The 16172-nt window shown below is 41.4% G+C and overlaps 1 protein-coding gene across 3 annotated transcripts; it reads right to left on the bottom strand.

Moving 5' to 3' along the window:
• Positions 1 to 2409: 2409 nt before the first annotated feature.
• Positions 2410 to 16161, bottom strand: ulk3 (unc-51 like kinase 3). Of its 3 annotated transcripts, XM_062389335.1 has the most exons (17): positions 16049 to 16160; positions 15053 to 15196; positions 14625 to 14765; positions 14261 to 14381; positions 13732 to 13827; positions 13359 to 13502; positions 12596 to 12678; positions 11493 to 11648; positions 11178 to 11283; positions 11028 to 11068; positions 10719 to 10821; positions 10110 to 10174; positions 9768 to 9840; positions 8387 to 8427; positions 5522 to 5569; positions 5197 to 5260; positions 2410 to 3529 (listed from the first exon to the last, which is right to left on the bottom strand). In XM_062389335.1, the coding sequence occupies exons 2-17, from the start codon at positions 15155 to 15157 to the stop codon at positions 3513 to 3515; spliced, it is 1404 nt and encodes a 467-aa protein (XP_062245319.1). In that variant the 5' UTR covers positions 15158 to 15196; positions 16049 to 16160; the 3' UTR covers positions 2410 to 3512. The 3 variants fall into 3 exon arrangements, 2 of the variants coding, with proteins under 2 accessions (XP_062245319.1, XP_062245326.1); XM_062389342.1 differs by lacking the exon at positions 14625 to 14765; XR_009920833.1 differs by lacking the exons at positions 2410 to 3529; positions 5197 to 5260 and having other exon boundaries at positions 9768 to 9877; positions 16049 to 16161.
• Between the last annotated feature and the right edge of the window lie 11 nt (positions 16162 to 16172).

Genomic DNA, 16172 nt, shown 5'->3' with positions numbered 1-16172 from the left:
ACTTTGGTTATTTGGAAGTCATAAACAAATTGTAAAAGAGTAATTTAGTGTTGCTGATAGATGTGAGGTGCACACTTAAGTCACGTTAAAAGGGAACAAAAGTGCAGTGACAAGAGTTGAAAAACGAACAAAAGATTGCTGCTGCTATTCTTTTATTACAGTGAATCATACTTGTGTGTTTGTCCCCAGCCTTGCATGATGAGAGAGGCCAATGGCTTGTCAATTAGAAATATGTTACTTGAGTAAACAGGTGGCAGGAGCTGCGGAGCATACTTCTGCACAGCTTCTCCTGATTTTTAGCCAAACACAGGAATCCATTTCCAATCGTCCATTGTGCCATACAATGTAAACAAAGTGGCCTACAGCTATAGATTAGCTGGATTCCATCTAGTTTAGTGAGATTGTATTTGCTCCAATCTGTTGTAACCGCTTCCATACACCTTAAAATCCTCCAACCTGCCCCCGTCAAACCCCCTCACCCCACCTCCACATCCAGATTCTGGGAGCAAAATCAAAACAAGCACCAGTGGAGCAGCCTGAGGGAGGAGAGGGGGGGATACAGAGGCAGCACTGTGCTGTAGCCCATTTTTTAAATTATCTTTATTCAACATTTCGCTGAAACAACCTCCCCCTCCGCCAAACCCCTCACTCTATCTTCACCGCTCCAAAGTGGGAGTGACCCTACAGGATTTAGGAGGCTCTTGTCTCTCGTAGGTACAATGTTCCATTCATGATAGCCATCAGTGAATGGGCTGACCTGCTCTCTGTTTTCAGGGCAAGGGGTGCTGGAGTCAGGGCCACTAGGGTTCCCTCAGGTCTAGAGCACAGAGACCCCTTTTGTAGACCACTGCACCGCATTAAGAGCATCAACAGAGAGAGAGAGAGAGAGAGAGAGAGAGAGAGAGGGAAGAGCCTGAAGAGGGAAAGCCTGATAGAAAGTGTTGTTGGATGTGCAACAAGATGGGGGCTGATTAAATCCACAATGCTGTAGGTTGCGGTTCGGATGAGGCGAGTGGGGGGTGTCTTGGAGGAGGAGGTGGGTGAAGTTTTCCATCTCAGAATCCCCCCCCCTGTCTGGGTTGCATTACTGTAATGATATTCTGTGCACTTTTTGGGGGGCAATATAAATTGGCGGTGCTCCCGGAAACAAGCAACAAAGCAAGCGCAGGGGTCAAAATTGCATCCAAAGTTTTCCGGGCAGCCACATGCATTACACCGTGGGCTCCGTGAACCAATTAGAGCCCCCGCCACAGCGCAGCCACAAATGCAGCACCCAGCGGTTCTCCATCCTGTTGTTCCAGGACTTGAGGCCACGCTGCTCTCTGCTCTAACCATACAGTCTGGGAGTGATTTACACCTGGCATGCCAGGTGAATGTGATTACCCAGATGGTGGGGAACAAAACTAACATTACTCCGGGTCCTGGTCAGAGGAAAAAAAAACACAGTGTTTTGCTGCTTTTAGGAGAACTTGATGTGTTTTACCCCAAATCAGTGATGATTTTCCACAGGATTTTATTGTCTTTGAAGTATTTTACAAGAGAGACTCACAAGAAAGAGATTAAAAAAACATTGCTCCACATGGAAAACCACAGAGCAGAGCTATCCTGGATTTTAGTCCCGAGTGTGGATCAAGCTCCCCAGACACTATCGCACATTGACCATAATGCAGCTGGACAGTGTCTGTATTGAGGCTACATCCATACTAATATGTATTGTTTCAAAACGAAAAAAAGATCTACGTCCACATGAGGGTTTTACTATCTCCTCTAACTTACTAATTTAGGAGGTCAAGAACTTTGAGGGGTAGAGAGTGTAGAAATTAAATTGACCTTATACTGGATCCTTTTCATATTTGTGGTAATGTTAATCCAGTGATGATCTGTCTTTGACATTTTAAAATGGTATACTTTTTAATATCTCTCTTAACTACCCCTTAATACAAAGTTACTCTTCATCCATTGAGTGATACAGTATTGGCGAATGTTGAGCGATCATTGAAAGAAGCGTGACTGTCATGGTGCATTAAAACGAGCTGGATCCGTCATGAGCAGCAGAGGAGCTAGTGGCAATGAAAGGGAAACAAGATTATATTATTTCAATAAATTCTTTGTTTTCCTCATAGTAACTGAGACCTGGACAATTTCAAATTTAGTTTCCATAGTTTTCCTGACTTCCATTCAAATCATATAATTATAAAATGTCCTTACTTTCCCCGGAGTGCCTTCCTCTCTCCTCCCCTCATGAGGCCGAGCCAGCTGTTGCTGCAGAGCGGCCTTCCAGATGATGACGATGGCGAGGGAACAGCAGCGCTGCTCCCACGGCAGCACATAAATCTTTCCATAGGTTCTGAAAGCGTTTGCCCTGTGCTGTTGACAAAAGGTCTGAAGAGGTTTCAGACTACAGAGACGTCAGAGACTGCCATTTTATTTTCCACTGAATTTCTCATTTAATAAATACATTATAAAATCACAGCTGTATAAACATTCAAATCAAAATTAAAGTAAACAGCAGGGTGGAAGTCTTGTCAGGTGACACACAGTATTTATACCTTTCCTCATTTGACTTCAGCTTCAGGTATTTTCCTCAAAATGATTTTCACAATGTAAAGCTCCCTTTTCACAGTTTTCAAGCACTTTACCTGTCTGAAATGAAAACAGTGCGTGTAGACCGACATCAGCCTGCAATGACTGTTAAGCCTTTCACCATTTCACAGAAACCCAGTTATAAAGCTTTCCTTGAGCGCCACAACTCACTGTATCCCTCAAATCCCTGTCCGCTGCCAGACCTAAGAAAATGCAAGTCTAGTGTAAATAAGGCAGATGCCGCACCTCTCCAGTTTTCCCCTCATAGTGGTGGAGAGGGCTCCATCAGCGGAGAGAGCATGGTGAGCCTGTGGTCGACCCACAGTAAAGGCAGTGGGGGAGAGGGGGCGTAAGGGAGTGTGTGCATGTTTGCAGGGGCCTCAATATAATATACTCAATACTACATTTCAAAAACCTCATGGTACTTAACATCACAATGTATATTTGATTGTGTCATCAGGGTTTTCACAGTTTTGTCTGACTGACTTAATTTTCTACCCTTAAACTAAATGCAAGGGTCTCAGTTTAACATGTTTACCATGACAGTGTGGTATTGTGGTACAAGCTGTCCAGCATTTACATATGAATGGTGTCAGGAGGAGGGATTTGAGGCGAGGCAGTGCACCAGTACAAAGTAAAGAGCCAGGAACTTTCACATTCACCTCAGTGTGCAAATCCAGAATCCAAAAGCTACTTGCAGAAATTTACCAGCTAAACAGTTTTATTCCTATGAACAATAATAATCTGGTAGAAATACTTCCGGCAACTTTGACCACATTTGGCTGATGACTGCAGGATCCCTATCGCACACATTGAGTTGGTTAGGGTGAGGTGTGATGCAGATTTGATTCTGCTCCTACAGAAACCTGGTCAGGTGGAAGTTCTGAGACCATGAGCATCCCCGCTGGTTCCCATGGTCCACTTCAAGCTCACTGCAAACAACAGGCTGAGGACACAGAAGAGTTTGATGTGTGTTAGGTTTCACTTTTTAAACAGATTGTTACATGTTGACAATTTCAAATTTCATACTATATTTTAAATAGTGAAGAAAAGGTATAAACCAGAAACTACACCAGTCATTCTGTGTTTGTCTGTTGTACAGATCAATATTTGATTAGTTTAGGACACATCTCCCACTCCTTTCAAAGGCAGGTCAGTCCTTGGACTCAACATTATCATACTTACTGTTATATTACTGTGTTCCTCTACATATAATGTGAATTAAAACTGTTTGAAATTTTCTCTTAACCTACTTTCTCTCAGCCTATTCTATCGAACTTATTCAAATTCAGTCAGTGATTTTGTATATTTCCCAGTGTACCATTTGAAAACAGAGAGGAGCATTAACTTCATACTTTCTATTAATTTGAACATAAATACATATAAACATGGCCGGCAAGCCAACTGGATTTTGAACTCAAGATACCAGCAGGTTGATGTATTCTTATTAACTATATCTTTCTTTAACATAAGGAAGTAGCCCTCTTAAGAATATTTTCAACACAAATATTTCCTATATAAATGTCATCATTATTATAAAGAAATTTAATGTTTTCATCCTTTTCATATGTATTTACTAGGATCCTGCTATGTTGTGCATACAGCATGTGGTATAGGTGCACTATACTATACATACTTGCTCCTCAGGCCCATGAACTGTTCATACAGTGATGTTGATATAAGTCTGGGAGGATTTAATGGCCTGCAGTTTAACATCAGAAAGGTACGTGGTCTGAGAATCACTGTTCACTGTGAGAGTCAATGTTCTCAGCATAACTTATCATCTTGTTTTGGTGTAGTCTAAGGTGACCAGTTGCCTGGGACTCTCTCCAGTCTGGCTGCTGCTGGATCAGTGCCAGCTAGCGTGGCTGACTGTTCTGTGGTTTTATTAAAATAACAGCAGCAGAATAAGAAACCACGTTCTTCAGGAAACCTGAGCAGCCTTGAGAGTCGTTGGTGCCCTTCCCCCATACCCTTTTTTTTTTTTATTCACAATTCCCCAGGAATTTCTCGCTGAGAACAGGATATTGTCTGGGCTTTAGGTATCCTCCAACCATCAAGAGGCTGAGGCAAGAAATCACTGGGAACAAGAATATGTGTATAACGGTTACAACTAGGGAAAGGTTTAAAAAAGCAATTCATATAAACAAAAATGGGTTCAATACAGTTAAGTATTTAGTTTATAGTCCATAGACCAGGAAGTTCTAGTTCATTTTACATTAATGATACACTTTATATTGTTTAAATAATGAGCTGTGTATATGTGAAAGGAATAAAGCGTCAGTGTGTGCTGTTTTTGTGTTAAGTCCCTTTTTGCTCACTCTACGTCTCACTTTCACAAGGTAGCCTTTACAAGAGGGCAGAGGACAGAGCGGCCCCGGGCTGCACTGAAATTAAATCAAAGAGCCAGACAGTCCTGCAGGGGGGGGCCGCCACAGAAAGAGAATGGCTCATATTTTATCAGTGGAAAATTTTTCCCTGAAATGACATCTCATTATGACTTTAGACGACAATTCCTCACTTAACCTCCCCCAGACTTCCACATATTAGTCACATAGCTGCCTGCAAGGTTCAGCACGCAAGAGGAAAAGTTTGAACAGTAGAGAAACTCACAGCTTCTGACGGAATCAGCGAGAGATTCTCGATCCAGAGTGACGTCCCTCTGAGTCTCCTGCATCTGATTAAAATAAACATATGCAAGTAAATCCACCTATAACTAACAAGCAAGCAAAGGCCTGGGATTTAAGGTTTTCAAGACTATTGGTATTAAGATGATGTAGATTTACAAAGAGGTAACAACATTTTACATTGAATATCACAATCCCTGATATTTTAGGAAGAGTCATATCCTAAGAGTAGTCCTAATTTAGATGCACATCTTTTTTCAAACAAAACTAGTTGTGTGTTCTTAGATACAACTTGGGGGACACATGCTTACCTTGAAGTGTTTTTTGAGGTATTCAGCTCTGCTCATAAGACTTTTAATCTGGTGAGAGACAGAAAAGTCCAATAAATTCAATGGTATTTTACAATTTCAAGTGTTTGCTCAGGCTTTCTTTGGCAATATGTTTCCTACCATTACTATTGGACTGATTGACATGATGCAGATATTCGTGGTTCTCGGATTTTTTCTTGTGCCAATTCAAGGCCGACATTCTCAGGTTGTAACAACTGCTTTAGTCAGTGAAATATCAATCTCTATTACTGTATATGTGTTGCAAACTGGAGGCTGTGGCCCTGTACACACCTGGTATTAATATGTGGGTTTTGTAATCTGATCTCAAGTGGACAGTTCTAAATACAGGTGTGAACACACTCTGATTGGATATGGATCCGATCACAGCAGACCACATTCAGAAGCTTCCCTGAAAGTATTGTGATGACAGTGTTTGTATTGAAGACATAGAGTCGGTCAGATCAAATATTGAATGCAGTTGATTAAATAAAAGTAGCTTTGCAATCCTCACTTTTATTATTCTGTCCACATTTTCCCTTTTTTAAATAGTCGAAATCGCCAGATGTGTTTTCTGAGTTGAGTTTGTTAACTGTCATCGTGCAGCAGGGAACAAAAAAACTTTAAGAAGCATGTTGACATAAATTCCACATCCAAATCAGATTAAAAAAATCAGCTCTGTTTCTTGCTCTTTCTGTAATTTTGTTAAACCATTTCATATGGTACATATTTGCAAGTAGTAACTGCTGTCATCATATGCCTGAGGCTGCCCTTTTTACTTTAATCAGTACTCTGGTGATGATGGAGGTTCTTGGCTGAACTTAATACCTAGTTGTATCACTCCTATGTCACAGGATGAAGCAAACCCCTCTCTGGGTATTACTGCAGCGACTTCTGAGGTCGTAATAACGGGAGACCTGAACTGATGGCTGAATGTCCCTTTAACAACACGTCCTTTGTGGTAAATATTCATTGTGACCACATGTTTTAAGTATCCAGCCCTGACCCCAACCTCATGTTGCCACAGCGCTTTAATCACAACTCCTTTAATCACAACTCCTTTAATCACCATGTACAATCAATGTGGAAGAAATCCACGAGTGCAGAACACATTGATAACATAAAGAGCCACATGGAACATCATTTGGGTGAAAAAGTCTGAGACCATTTACCATCATCTCAGGATTGTTACGTCTACTGAAACACAGGACAACATGTGTTATGTTGACATACGCTGGTTCAATCCAACCCGTGTCTCACATGAGAAGTCAAGATACTGATTTGCAGCTTTGAAAGGCTAAAGTGAGCTCTACAGTTGTTATGAACGCAGATGGAGGCCAGACATGGCGGCATTTGTTGGTTCTTTCGGGTTCTCACATACACACATGCTTTCGATTACACCCCCCCCCCACCCGCCTAATGCTGTGTTAGATTATTACAGCCGCATCTGAATTTACTTAAGACAAGCACCCATAAAACTTCAAATAGGGAGGTCTATGAGGCCCACTCAAACCCCGATCCCCCTGTGGGGTTTGTTGGTGAAATTCTGTTGTCTGTTATAGACTTAGATGCTGGTTTAATAATGCACAAAAACAAAAGGGCTAGAAGCATTAATGTCAGGCATGCACCAGTGTTCGACATGTGTTTGTCAGATGAAAATATCAATGCTAGTATTCAAGGTCTTGATTTCTGGAAGTAACAGCGAGCAGATTTACTGGACCATCAAAATTTGAGGTTTATAGAATACGTTAAGGCTGATGCACAAGCATAAGGACGTAGTCTACAGAGAAGTTCTTACTAGTGCAAGAAAAGAGAGAAGGACGGATTTTACTGGTGTATATTAAATCTAAATCTATTTATTCATTGGAACATTATGTATATTTGCAATATATTATGGAGTCTAAACCAAAAATGCTTTTTCCAACATTGTTTATCAAGTTATGTTTGTCAGATAACTTCATTATCAACTGATTTGCAACAACTTGTCAAGACAACACATTCCGTATGCTAACGTCCCCTTTTATGCCTAAATGCCAAACAGATGGGAAATAATGAATAGAACATTTACTGTCTTTACCTCAGGTTGTGTTTTCATTGCTGTTTGTTTGTTTATTTGACTTCCTGTTTGCAGGATAACACAAAAACTGCTGACCTACCTGATTTTGAAACTTGGTGGAAAGGTGGGGTTTTTCCACTTCATTTAACAGTCTGTTTTTTTTGTTGTGACTTACTCAGCAAATGCAGAGATCATGTGAAATTGAATGTGGATAAAAACATCTAGATTTATCTGATGGCAATACAAGTATTTGAAATATGATGGTAAACCGGCGAATCAACCTTCCAGTTTGAGCTTTTGTTTGAGAAACTAGTTGCTAAAAACTCAGTCTCTCTTCTGCTTAGAGCTTAAAGAAACAGAATCAAGAATGTTTCACATACAATGAATTTGCTTTGGAGTTTGGAGTATGAACACAGCGACTAGATGAATAAGGTCAGATGTTATTAAGTTAGCAGCGCTGAAGGGATAGACTGAGTTGTGCGATATTCCTCCACTTCACTCCATGGGACTCTTTTCACACCCAAGTGGTCATGTGATCCATCGCTTATAGCCGCTTTAAGTATCCAATTATAAAGTGGACAGTGATTTATGTGTATGAAATAGTTCCACAGATGACGGATTACATTATTTGAACACACGCACATATGACCACAGGATGAAAGCTCATGGGTTACGTGATGGAGCGCCTAGCGTGCTCTCCTAACTAGGTGAACAGCTGAGGGGCTCGTTGGAGGTGACAGATAAGTTGTTCCTACCGTGAGCACTCAACCAGAAGCCCTTCCTTGCCCACTCACCTCACCGTGGAGCAGCTCTCTCCTTCGGCCCTGGGGCTCAGCTGGCTCACCAAGAGAGAAAGACAATAAGACACAATAATAATGAGCAGGGCAAGCAGGACGGACTCATTCCACCACCTAATCACCTTGTTTGCTCTAGAAGAGGTCAACGACTAGATTGGATCTTTCTAGCGTGCAGACTGGGGGCTCAGGGATGGAAACGGTTCTAATGTAGGCCAATGTTTTCACAGTCAGTTATCCTGGAGGGGAGAGTGACAGGGAGGAAAAGAGGGGGGTGGGGGGTGGGAGGAGGAGGGTTCTCTGTTGGTGAAGGCATGTGGGGAAGCTGCACAACAAAGCGCTCCAAGCCAAACAAAGAACCAATGTTTTCTCCCCACAATCCCCCTGGTGGTTATCTTACGTGCCACACAGCAAGGCTCCCTGAAAGCAGAGAGGGAGGCTGGTTGGGATGGCGTGGGATCCACCAACTAGATGCAGGTTCTTCTTAAAATCTGATTTAACTATTCCAGTGTACATTTTTTTAACTATTTCTTGGGCTCCACGCTTAATAATAAGTGGACTGTGGCTGGATTGAGCTGAATGATGTGATCTGATACTCTCGTCCATTTGTAAGATAATAGTTTTTATTTGTTTCGAGTGTGCAATAACACAAAGAAATGAAGTGTGCTGCCTGAATGGGAAGCAGATGGCAGGAGTCTTATACCACACACGGGGAGCTGGCACCAGGTCTCATTCCGACTCAAAGCCACATGTGGATCACTCTATCCCACCTCTTCCATTAGGCCGATCTTCCAGATGAGCTCATGAGCCCAGGCTAATGAACGCCAGGCCACAGTGAGAGTCACTGGAGTCTCCTCTGTAGTGCCTCTGTCTGTCTGTTTGTCTGCCTTATTAAGTGTCCCTGTCCCTGTCCAAACCTATTGCTTCACTTTACTTTCACGCTGTCAGTTCGTCTTTCACTCTGTCGAAATCCGTTTCTCCATGTAATTTTCCACTCTTTTTTACATCCATCTCAAAGTCTCTCTGTCTGTTCAAAGTCTCTCTCTGTTTCCACTTAAGTCTCCCTTAATGCATCTCTATACTTTAACTGGATATCCAATTCATTATGTCTCTCTTTTCCAGCCTTTCCCTTGTGTATTATTCTCTCTCTTCAGGCTTTTCTTGACCTGTCTCAGTTTCTGGCTGTACTTTATCTCACTAACTAACTCACTTTGTATCTTCATGCACCTCTATCTTTAATAACAAAGTATCGGACATGGGATGAAATCATGGTTCAAATCAAATTTAAATGTCACAAGCTGCCAAATCTTGAGCTACAGTGGAGTGGCATGAATGCATAAAGCCATCTTGTATAAAAATGTTAGAAAGGAGTTGGTTTTACCTGCTAGCACCAACAGTAGTTCTCCTAAGCATTGCTGGTAAACATCCAGAGCCTCGTGTTCATCCATCTCTTCCTAAAAGGTAATCCAAATTAGGCAGGGCAGCACAACACTAAAGGTTCAAGAAGATAGAGATACCTGGGTCATCCTGATACTATATATATATATACAGTATATAATATAGTTCAACAATTGTGTCTATTAGTTATTTTTCACACCTCAGTTTTTGACCGTTAAAAAACAGTGGCAAAAAAAACATGACCTTCCATTTTATTTTTTATAACATCTGATTCACCCTGCCTTCTACATAGCAGTGGCATCATCCAGCACTAAACCCCTCTCACCTTAGAAATGGCAGTAGAGGCCATCTCCAAAGCAGCCAGCAGCCGTGGGGATCCTCGAGACATCTCTGAAAGAGTTGGGAGAACAGATAAACTCATTTCAGCTCTACTGTTTAACAAGGTCAGAGTACAGTCAGTGTGATTGTCTGGAAAGTATATAATACTAAAATGTAACATGTCATACTTTTTTTACCACATGGCCATTGTAGTATCTTAAGACTCCAGTATTTATGATACTTTTGATTGTTTAAGATTTCTTAATATTTATTTCAGAGCAGCAGGGTGTGTTTGAACAAAAAACTAAATCCCTTGAGAGAGCGACTACATTGCTGTCTGATCTGAGGCAAGGGATGGAAAATATTTTTTTTGTGAGAGGATAAACTGAAATAAAGATAAAAGGATCAGAAATCTTAGATTACTTGTTTAGAGCAGTTTGGTGTGAGTTTTTATTACTATAAAATTACATGAATAATACTTCTGGGGGAAGTGTACTACGGTTTGATTTAAACACACACATCTTATCTCAGGTTGTCCTCTCATTCAGCACCTAACCAGACAAGTCTAATGCCTGCATGTGGAGGCCTTGCCTCTGCCTTGAGCTGTGTGCGTTACCTCGGAGGACATCCCTGGAGGTTCGGGCCTCCTCAAAGCTCAGCCTGTTTTCTGAGGCCACCAGGGCTTTCAGCTCCTCAGCTCTGGACACATACTGGCTAACCTGCAGGAAGTCCTCTTACATTGACTCAATCACGTCAACCATGCCATTTGCTTTCCATTCACACCATATATACATATACACATATATATATACACATATAGAGGACATTTCATTTCCAAGTGAAAGCCACTGGAGTTAAAAAAAAAACACCAATTGAAAATAGAAAGTAATCAAAATGTGAATGCAGGGAGTGTTCTCAGGCCTACCTTCTGCCTGATGGCATCTTTACGTTGTCGATCCGTCTCGTCTGCAAAAGGGTGTAGCGGAGAGGTCGTTGTTACACTTGGTTTTACGTCTTGTGCATTGTTTTAAGGCTTAAGCCACAGACAGGATATGAGAGAGGTTGTTGCTCTTACAGTGAATAGCGGGGACAAAGTGCTCGAGGGCAGCGCAGTACAGAGACAGAGCAGCAGACCTCTCCCCCACCTGGTCCTTTTGAACGGCCTGCAGAACCAACTCTTTCTGAAACACAAAATAAGAACTGGCATCAGTGAATGCAAACAACAGCAGCTCTCCAGAGTGAAGGAACGTAGGGTTAGGCATGATTGCAAACCTTCTCACACATATGTGCATGTGCTCAGAGTCAGTCTACCGCACATTCATCATCCATAGTCATCTAGAAAATACACACACATGCCAACACATACTTCCCATTGTTCTTCTTGTCTTACCGCCTTCACGATACTCTCTGCACTGGGCATGTGCTCCAAATCCACAAAGGGGTGGGTGAAGAACTCTGCAAAGGTGATCCGGACATCTGGATTTCTCTCCAGCAGTCGCAGCAGAAGGTCCCTGCAGTCCTTGGATACCCTGGCCCCAGGAGGGAGCTCAAGCACAAAACACGACCTTATTAAGTTGCACTCAATTCACGGGAAAAGGACAGCAGATTGTTGCCAGGAGACTTCTAGTCTCACATCACTACCTCCTGTCAAAAGATGACCTTAACACTGTCTATGTGAATCCCTGGGTAATGGACCATGTGCTTATGCAATCCAAAGTGCAAGCCTAATGTTTGGCTCAAGAATCCCAGTGTTTTGCAAAACCCTCCATCATTAGGAGTACAGTTACCCTTTATTGTCACTATGGTAATCAAACTGTAGTCTGTGGATGTAGCAGGCAGATCAGGACAGAGACACAGCAACAACGTCTAACTCCCAGCAGCAGTTTTAAAATCTAGACACACCTGTTTGATGTGTTTAAACATTAAAATAGACTTTTAGACCATAGAGGTTATTTACATAAATCATTAAAGTAGCTAAATCATAGCTCAAGTCTTAACTGAACACATGAACCAGACATGTTCGTGTAAATGATGAGTTGGTTACTGGCGAGGAGCATGAAGTCACCATTTCAGCTGAGCGCCTCCACTGCTCCTGCTGCAATAAGTGGGAGTAAACTGAGAAAGCCTGACATCTAGTGGTTTTACAGTGAACATTCACAAATGTTCCAATCAAACAATTGACATATGTTGGCATAAAATAACAGCAAAATACAAACTCCCTATGGTAGCACAGTGAAGCTGTAGCTAAATGTATTATTGACTGGAGTTTATGCTTAAAGTTTGGTTGTGATCTATTCATTTTCACAAAATGTAACTCCTCATGGTCTTTCACAGGTTAATGCTACTTTTATTAATCCCTATATTTGTCATTCGTCAAATTTCTTTACACAAAACTATGTAGCACAGTGTGAGCAGTCACTTATTCAGCAGGACAGCTGAAGTCTCACTATATCACTGTCACGGCTTAGGAACTCATTACTTGTTGACACTTACCTCAACGGGCTGGTTACTCCGGATCTTCTCCTCTAACTCAGAATAAGACCTTGATGCGAATGGTGCTCGTCCAAACAGCGCCTCTACATTCAGACAAACATAGTTGAAATTTATTTTTGCAATATATAATCAGCAGTGATACAGAGTAGGGTGAGATTTTTGAGTATTGTGAGTGGAAGGTTTATAAATCTGTGTACAGATTTTACCAAAACTGTGCAAAGATACAGTCCCAATACTTCATCAAAGTGAAGGCCGAGTTGTGAATGCATGTGGTCTACCAATGAATGCTCATAAAATAACGTAGGAACCATGACTGACTAGGGAGACATTCTCAGTAAATAACATGCTGTTCTATTTGACGCATGTGATTGACAGAGACTGTAATTTCTCCCATTATATATGGTGCATTGTCACTCAACACAGTGCAATTACTAGTGCTATTGTACTACTATTTCACAATTACTGTAACAATAAAGGGGCAGCAAAAAAGGCTTCCATTTGATGATTGATAATATGACTGTGACCTACTGGGTGAGCTCTTTCAAATCTCCTCAGCCAATCAACTGATGAGCTCTTCATTAATGAAAAAGGGGGCATAAAGGAAATTATTAATCATGGGTATTCATGCTATGTCACACAAGGGACCAAAAATAGATACTGTCCGTGGAAAAACTGGCATCGAAATATTTTTTATCAGCCTGGTATCTGTGTGAAGTATTGTGCAATTTATATGAAGGGTAGATATAAAAGTTAAAGTCCTCACCATAGAGAATGACTCCAACTGACCAGAGATCCACCCTGGAGTCATACTGGCGTCGGCACACCATCTCAGGGGCCATGTACAGGGGAGAACCTCTCAGGACACTCTGCTCATCCCAGGGTGACATGTACTGGGCAAAGCCAAAATCTGAAAGCAAATTTAGAATATTTTCACTGGGAGAGGTCCCACTGGAGGCAATCCTTTAAAAATGCCTTAAACTCCTGTATAGCTCTACATTTATATATGTTCATTATGCAATGTGCACAAGTATGATGTTTCCAAAAGAAACTTGTATCAACTCTTGTTAACTCTGTAAACATAACAGCACAAATAGCATTTCAGTTGTGTTTGTCCTGTGTCTGGCACATGAGATCACCTGCTAGTTTGAGGGCTGAGCCGCTCAGCAGAATATTCTGAGGTTTCAAGTCCAGGTGGGAAATGTTTCGTTCATGGAGAAACTGGAGAGCGCAGGCTGTTTATACAGACAAACATACAAATACACAATGAGAGAAAACACTGATACTAAAATCTGCCTGTATCAGTGAACTCCTACAATTTTACCTGAGGGCATACTTGCGATAAATTATTGAGTATATGATTCAAACCTACATGAACCTGCCAAATCCCTAAACTTAACTTAATTTACACTTAGTTGAAAGTTCATATTATTTATATACATTTTCCAAGTTATTTAAAGGCTAACATCAGTAAAAAGGTGCAACAGCTCCCACATGTTATGGAAATAGGTAACGGTGTATATTGCAGTGAAATAAGAGAAATCAAAACAGGCCACTAACTCTGCGGTTCACTTTCAACTCAGGTCTGATTACTAGTCTTAAAATTGTGTTATTTGTAAGTCATCTAAATTAACTCCATCATCTAAAACAGGTCTGGCAATTACTCACCTATCTGCTGCAGGAAGCGTCGAGCCACGCTCTGGGTTAAAATCCTGTGACTGCGGATGAAGCGGGAGAGATCTCCACCAGAGCACCACTCCAGGATCAAATAAATGTTCTCAGCATCCCACTAATGAAAGAGATTTCCTTTTTAAAAAAGAGACAATCTTTCAAAGTAGGTGGATTTTCTGTAGTGACTTCTTCTGCCATGGCCATAAATTAAGACGTAGCTTTTATGGAAAGATGCCCAACATTGTTACCATGGTGAAAATAGTGTGGCACCATGGGACATTTGAAATGCAAATAAAATCTTTATTCACAACACATCTGTTGCATGAGCTAGAGCAAAATTAAAAGATATAAATGAGTTTACCTGAAAGTCTTTAAACTGAACTATATGAGGGTGACGCACAGTCTTGAGGATTTCAATCTCTGTCAGCAAGTTTTCTGTAGATGCCTTGTTTAGCGTCTTTTTCCCAATTACCTTCACTGCCACAACCTCTCGACTGTCGCCCTGCAACATCACATTCAGAAAATAGACTTCAACTTCAACAATTAACCAATAAAACTAACTTAATAGTTCAAGAAAGTGGTTACTGTTTATAAACCCATTGCAAACCACTCTCTTGAATCATAAAGGCAACATTTGGGATGGCAGAAAGCAGAGGTAGTTATGGCACATCCACTGAAATGTCATTGTTAATGTAGCATAATAAATGAAGTACAGGGAACCTCAGTGTTGGGCATCAAACATTTAACATTCGGCGTATGATGGAGTTTCCCATAACTGCACAAACCCACCTTCCTGTAGGCTTTATAGACTGTAGCATAGGTACCACTGCCCAGCCGCTCTGTGAGGATGAAGTCTGCCAGTTTTGGAGGAGCAAAGCTTGAGCCCGAGGCCATGTCGACAACATCAATCAAATTTCCCAAGCAGGTCTTGGGCTGTAATACAAGATAGATAACAGCTATTGGCACCAAATCATTGCATGATTCTCACCCTTGCACGAGGATATGATGCTTTACAACACGTCATCCTAGTTAAGGTACAGTATTTATTATTCAACTTTAAAAAGATGTTAAAAAAAATCAAGCTGACATTTGGATCACTCAGGACACAGCAGTTAAATGCACCGCTTCGAATATAGCGGGTCACATTGTCCAGTACGTCCAATTGTGACACTCATTCGGATGCTGTTCGCTTGAACAAATTCAAAGCTTACTAAATGAGTCCAGTGTTTACTTTAGCTTTATGTGTCCTGAAGCTAGAGTCGTTAAATGTCTTAAACTGTATTGTAACATGTCTTTGTCCCACCAATAATAATAATAATTAATAATAACATGTTAAAGCACTAAAATGACAATAAAGATAAGTGAACAAGTAAAAGAAAAGATAAAGAGAAAACGATCAAATCTCAGTATCACATGAAAGCAAGTGTCAGGAAGTGATTTAAAAGAAGTCCTCTCCTCAGGTGGGCCGTTACAAAGCCGAGGGGCCCTGATGGCAGAGGCACGGTCAACTTTCGTTTTCACCCTCGACTTTGGAACAGCCAGCAGGGCTCCAGCTGAGGCTGTCAGGCTGCAGGCACATACGGGTCTCTCAGGGCTTCACAGCTAAGGTGAATCGAGCTAATGGAGCACTCGCTGGGCTTTGGTGGACTGTACAGTACAGTTAGCTTGTTGTAACTACCACAGCTATCAACCTTAGTCCACTAAAAACCGAACCCTGAAGAAGATAAACCCCTCTGATGTCTTTAAATATGATAAAGACTACCCGTGGAAGCAGCTGAAACGTACCTGTGAGCTACCAGATGAAGCGCATGAATGAAGGCTGAGTGTTTACATGTCACCGAGCTGTGGGCTGGTCCCACGCTGCACGGCAGAGATCAGCTGACCACAGAGTGGATGAGGAAATATGACA

This window comes from Platichthys flesus, chromosome 1 (assembly GCF_949316205.1).
Source record: "Platichthys flesus chromosome 1, fPlaFle2.1, whole genome shotgun sequence".
Taxonomy (NCBI): domain Eukaryota; kingdom Metazoa; phylum Chordata; class Actinopteri; order Pleuronectiformes; family Pleuronectidae; genus Platichthys; species Platichthys flesus.
This window is presented reverse-complemented; position numbering and strand designations above follow the sequence as displayed.

Coding starts and splice junctions, on each gene's coding strand:
- ulk3 (XM_062389335.1), bottom strand. CDS start 15,157: ATGGCCTCGGGCTCAAGCTTTGCTCCTCCAAAACTGGCAGACTTCATC. Junction 13,828..14,260: donor ACGCTTCCTGCAGCAGATAG/GTGAGTAATTGC, acceptor CTGTATAAACAG/CCTGCGCTCTCCAGTTTCTC. Junction 9,841..10,109: donor CCTCTACTGCCATTTCTAAG/GTGAGAGGGGTT, acceptor ATTACCTTTTAG/GAAGAGATGGATGAACACGA.